This window comes from Vanacampus margaritifer, chromosome 4 (assembly GCF_051991255.1).
Source record: "Vanacampus margaritifer isolate UIUO_Vmar chromosome 4, RoL_Vmar_1.0, whole genome shotgun sequence".
NCBI classification, from domain to species: Eukaryota; Metazoa; Chordata; class Actinopteri; order Syngnathiformes; family Syngnathidae; genus Vanacampus; species Vanacampus margaritifer.
The window spans coordinates 29,218,155-29,224,154 of NC_135435.1; the positions used below are offsets into that span (position 1 = coordinate 29,218,155).

The following is a 6,000-nucleotide window of genomic DNA, read 5'->3' on the forward strand; positions in this document are numbered from 1 at the left end:
ACTATTTCTGTTAGTTTCACGTTTTTTTCCACTTTTGTTAACAAGAGTATGAAAACCTAGATTTTTTTTTATTTTGATTTTTTTGTACATTTTAGAACAGATATGAAATTCTAGGTTTTCATACTCAATAAAATAAAATAAATAGTTCAAATTAATTTTTGACATCTACAGCCGTTAATGGCAATGAATGAGTTAATTCTCATTTTGACCTGAATTGCTATAAATTTTGCAAAAAGATTTTTCTCTGCCTGTGTCGCACTGTTGTTCCTGCTATCTTTCTGCTAAGGCTCAACTCTCTATTTTTCCTTTTCGAATTAAGTTCTCATTTCTGAATGGTCATATTGATTATGTTTATACGCTGAAGGACCTTCTCATTTGTGACGCGATCAACGTAGGAGATTCTTGTGTTGGTCGATAAAAAGGGGGATCGCAGTACAACAACTACAACTTTTATCTCCTCTGATATTTTACAGGTGTCCTTCATCCAGAACCTGGTGTTCTGCGTGGAGAGAGCCTACAGGGTTCCCGACTACGGCATGTGGGAGCGAGGCAGCAAGTACAACAACGGCAGCACCGAGCTGCATTCGAGGTCAGTTGGAAAACAAGTTCATCACTGTTAATTAACATAAATGTCATTTGAAAAAAAAGTTTAAATGTCACGGAACATGCCTGGAATGTAACCACCACAATGGATGCAATACAAAAATCATACAAAGTGTAAAAAGACATTAAAATTTCAACATTTTCATTTGAAAAGTAATACTTATGAAAAACTACATTGTCATGCAAGTGCAAAAAGAGTTTAATGTGGCTGAATGAAAATACAATTCTAATGTTGTTGTGCAGCTCCGTGGGCCTGGCCAAGGCTGCTCTAGAGGCCATCAATGGATTTAACCTGTTTGGAAACCAGGTATACACTAATCATATTTAATGTCTATACTGTACACCTCTATTGTACCATGTCTGTATATAATGGACTATACAACTATAATATACCATTTGTATATATTTAATGACCTGTATGGCATATTTAATGCTCATGTACAATCAGTGCCATGTTTACATCATATTGAATATGTTTGAGTCGGCACACCTAATGTATCATATTTATGTCAGATTTTATGTGTGTACCTGTAATGTATCTCATCATATTTACTGGTATATACACCACTAATGTACCGTATTTTATTCTGCACATGCACAAAAAAGAAAGACTCCATTAATGGCTTCCGTGTTCTATCAATGCTGATTTCCCAGTCGACTGGCTCACAGCAGCGGACGCTCTCATCACGTTGTACTGCGGCGTGTGAATTTGTCATTTTCCCGCCGTCTTTGTGTGAGGCGAGGTGTTAATTTTTTTTTTTTTCTTGGTGAACTTTCGGTTTTCCCATCATGATAAGAATTGATCTGAGGCAAGAGTGCGAAAAGCTTCTGCCTGTCATGTCGTTTAATCTACTGAGCTGTGAGCGCAATAGAACGGCACACATTTCCTCTTTTTATTATTAAGTGCCAAGTCATCGTTTTTACTTATTATTACTCGAGAAGTCAATCCTTTAGTATTTTTATGTTGTATTTATTTGATCTTTTTTTATTTGGTTTTATTTAAGGCTTATTTTAACCAAAAAGACCAGACTTGAAAAATAGAGCATGCTGTAAAATAAACACACATATGCTAGCATTAGCCTATCCAACTATCCCAGAGTGTCCACCAGGCTGCAGTCTGACCTGAATCTTTCCTTGGATAAAATGTGCCTACTTACCTTTTGCCAGTTTGCCAAGAGGTAAAGGAGAGCATCATTCTACTCCCTTGTTCATTTAAATTGCATGTTTCCAAGCGACGCGTTCAATGCAGCGTGGATTTTGCGGTTTTATAGTTTGAAATCCGAGCGTCTGGACTCATAGCTGAACTTATCACCCGTAAAATGGAGCACAGTCAGAGTTGAGTCAAAATTACTGTAGGTGGGGACAAAAGTTGATGTTTTTTTTTTCAATCAGTTATACAAATTTAAATTAATTAATTAATTAATACATGTCAAATATATAAGCGTTTGCTTAACTCATTCACTGCCATTGACGGCTATAGACTATTTTTATTAGTTTAACATTTTTTTCCACTTTTATTAAAAAGAGTATGAAAATCTAGGGGAAAAAAATTTGTACATTTAGAACAGATATAAAATTTGTGATTAATCGTGAGTTAACTATTGAAGTCATGCAATTAATTGCAATTGAAAAAATGTAATCGCCTGATGCGATTTAATAAAAATAAAGAAAAGATTATTAAAAATTAGGGGCGTCAGGCAATTAATTTTTTTTATTGTAATTAATCGCATGACTTCACTCACTCATGTACAATAAAAAAAATCTAGGTTTTCATACTTTTGTTAACATAAGTGGGAAAAAAAATGTTAAACTAATAGAAATAGTTAAAATTAATTTTTGTTGTCTATAGCCGTCAATGGCAGTGAATGAGTTAATAATAAAATAACAATAAATCATTCTAATGTTTTAATTAGTATTATTTATTGTTAATGTAATCACGATTAGCTAACATTAGTTCATACAATCAATTAAAAATATATATATTTTTATTGTTACTAATATATTTTGAGGTTTTATTCAATAAACCAATACATACTTTTCAAATCTATATTCATACTGTATTTTTATTTTATAATTCATTCATTCAACAGTTATTTCATAATATTAATTAAAGTTATTTATATAATTTATAGTCACCATTCAATCCAACCAATTTTAAGCTCCACTTTGCCCACCCCTGGTTTAAACGACTGGCCTCAAGCACTTCTTTTTTTTTTCCCTCAATCAACAGCACTGACCCACAATCCCTTGCACTTTGCATACCTCGCTGATTTGACTAAAAGCCCTCTCTGTCCAACACTTTTTTTTTTTGGAGTGTGGTAGAAAATAGACCGTGTAGGCAATAATCATCCATAATGCATCTGTGCTTACATTAGAAAGTGCTTAGCAGGTGGAGGGAGCAGAGCTGTATGTGTGTGTGTGTGTGTTCTTTTTGTAGTGTGTTCCAAACGTTTGACCACTCGCTAAGTAAAAAGAACCAATGGTGAGGTGTTTAAGTGCATGGGATGTTTTGGAATGATGGGTTGGGATGACTCTTTACTGGCTGTTGTTGGAGCACTCCCACGCTGTACTTCATGTTGGTTAGTATTTAAACAAGTGTGCGTGTGTGTGTGTGTGTGCGCGTGCGTGCGTGTGCGCGTGCGCGTGTGTTTAGGGCTGCTCCTGGTCTGTGATCTTCGTGGATCTGGACGCCCACAACCGAAACAGACAAACATTGTGCTCCCTGCTTCCCCGAGAATCACGCTCTCACGTGAGTGCGCACACACTGTAACGCCAACCACCCACTGAGGTTCGCGTGGGAGGGAAAACAGATGTGGATTATTTCTAGTAGTCATTTTAATTTTCTATTTTACAAGGTGGTGTTTATCATGAACAACTGGTGATAGGAGGCGTAATCACATGTGCCCAAATGTGCTGTGGACTATTTTTTATATTTATTTCTAGTCATAATTATCTATGTGGATTAGGGGTGTGCCAAAAATGTATTCTTATAAGAATCAACATTCTCATTTAGTATAATTCAGAATCCATTTTAAATGTCCCCAAATCGTTTTTATTTAAATTATTTCGTACTGTCTTGGCCTTGTTTGTGTGTGCCGCTGTTCATGTTGTACACGGTTTGGCCACTTAGGGGCAGTGTGGTTCCGCGCATTCTGATACACTATTAAGTTGTCGCCACATTAGAGAGTAGAAGGAAAAAGTCACGATCAAATTATTCCAATACAAGTTTGCAGCGTAAGAAGAGCATATGCTGGCTAGTAATGTTAAGATGCTTCTCTGTATACATTCCTGAAGCGTTTTGTATGAAAAGCCGTTCTTTTGAGTGATAAAAGTGTCGCGAGTAGCACGCTAATTAGCATTAGCGAGTCATGACGATTCTTTGCACATCTATAAATTGAAGCAGAAATAATTATCATTAAAATCATTTGGAATCAAACATTGTTCTAAATAGAAAATCGATTACGAATCGAATCGCAGACCCAAAAATTCAAATTAAATCGAATCGTGAGACAGTCAAAAGATTCCCACCCCTACTGTGGATCACAAATATGACATAAATTTTCTTTGTATTCTTTTTTTGACTCTGTAGAATATTTATTGTTGTTCTATTTACACAAGAATTATGACACATATATTCTTACATCAGTCTCACAATTGAACCTTTAGGGAAAGAAAATGACTTGTCTGTTTCATATGAAAAGGGTTCTTAATACTAGAGTCATAGCAAAGTCTGAGTGTGGAGGAGCACTGATAAGGAAACATGTATGGCAGCAGCCAATGTGGGAGGATTGAACAACTAAATGGACTTTGTGAAAATACGGGTGGTCTCCAGGGGGCTATTAATTAGCAGATGTTCAACTGAACTTTTTCCCCGAGATGAATCCTGGTGCATTTGAGCACTGAATGGATTCTAAAAAAGCTGAAGTGCTTCCTCTCGGAGGCGTCCTCACTTCCCTTTTGGGAGCAGCTGTGATCTTAATCCCCTCTTCATCTTCCTCATCCTCTTCGCTCCCGTCAGACTTGGAAATAGAAGCCTCGTGACGACAGCTGTAAGAGGTTAATTGCACACATCAGACAATCGTCAAGGTGTCAGCGGGTGTCTGGAACTCGGCACCGTGCGCGCCTCAGCGATGGAAAATGAAGGTTGAAGAAGAAACAAGGCACAAAATCGCGAAAATATCAATGTGACATCGGCAACCCTTGGCCTGTGACGGAGGATTGGAATTCAATATTCCATTTGGCGACATAGTCCACCACCCGCCTCGGGTGCGGAAAGACACAACCCAACATGGAAAGCCGTGCACTTTTTTTTTTTTTTTTGAATGATTATTCATAGTCATTCCATTTATTTCTGTTAAGCAAGGTGGCATTATGATAATAAAAGAGGAACAATCTCATTAACTCATTCAAACACGAAAACATATAAATAGGTTTTCAATACTTTGTCCTTTACTCCCAAAAATGTATTTCTACATTTTTTTCTCTACATTTTTTTTTATGCTAGAGCATACAGAAGGCTTTGATCCAGCTTCTGACCTGAAGAAGTCGCTTAAAGCATTGATAGTTAATTACAAAAAATGGCCAGCAGGTAGCAGCAGAGTATAAGAGATCAGCCGGGGCCATGTTGCAACAAGCTCTTTTTTCCAGTGTTTTCAACAGGTTTGGGAATAATGATGAAACTTAGCTATATTCTAATTGCTGCAAAACAAACAGATACAAATATGCTTTTTTTCTCCTGATGAAAGAAGAGACACTAATCTTTCTTTTGATAGGTTCCATGTTTTTATAGCAGTAGAACTGAATATTCTGTGGGCCTTTCAAAATCAGTCAAAATCCAGTAAAACAGCCGGGAGCAAAGGGGGTTGCTTCAGTGAAAATGGCTGCCAGTGAATGAGTTCATGATATGACACATATATTGCATGCTCACCTGTCCCCGTGTGATCGAGATTGATCACACCAATCATATTCATAGGACACGTACATTGCATGTTCCAAGAAATATTTTTTGTTTTGTTTTACTCTGTGGATTGTTTTAAGTCACTTTGTTTATTTCTATTATGTAAGGTGGTGGTTACCTGCCCAAGCGCATTAAAGTATGTGTCATATGAATTCCGTGTTTCCTCACTACTTTGCGGTTTAGTTGATGCGGTTTCAATACGGGGTCTTCATTTGTGACCATAACTTCATCCATCACAAATCAAGGACGATAAATAATCTTTGTAGGGTTATAAAAAGGGGAAAAAAATAATCCACAACTTGTGGTTTAATAATTTGGCAACACTTGGACATTTGAACAAAAACAGTTTAAAAATATGTTTTGTTTGCTAGAACACAGATGCAGCCTTACTGCCGACCATCAGTTACCCTGCTTTCGCCGTGGACGACGACGCTCTCTAC

General features: G+C 36.8%; 1 protein-coding gene across 3 annotated transcripts in view; it reads left to right on the plus strand.

The window, feature by feature from the left end:
- Positions 1-6,000, plus strand: part of phkb (phosphorylase kinase, beta) — a 63,683-nt gene that overhangs the window by 18,123 nt on the left and 39,560 nt on the right. For all 3 annotated transcript variants that reach the window (XM_077563392.1, XM_077563391.1, XM_077563390.1), the window contains 4 exons: positions 474-589; positions 847-910; positions 3,257-3,352; positions 5,932-6,000. The exon at positions 5,932-6,000 is cut by the window's right edge and continues 129 nt beyond it. In XM_077563392.1, the coding sequence (XP_077419518.1) occupies positions 474-589; positions 847-910; positions 3,257-3,352; positions 5,932-6,000 (345 nt within the window). The remainder of the gene's footprint in view (positions 1-473; positions 590-846; positions 911-3,256; positions 3,353-5,931) is intronic.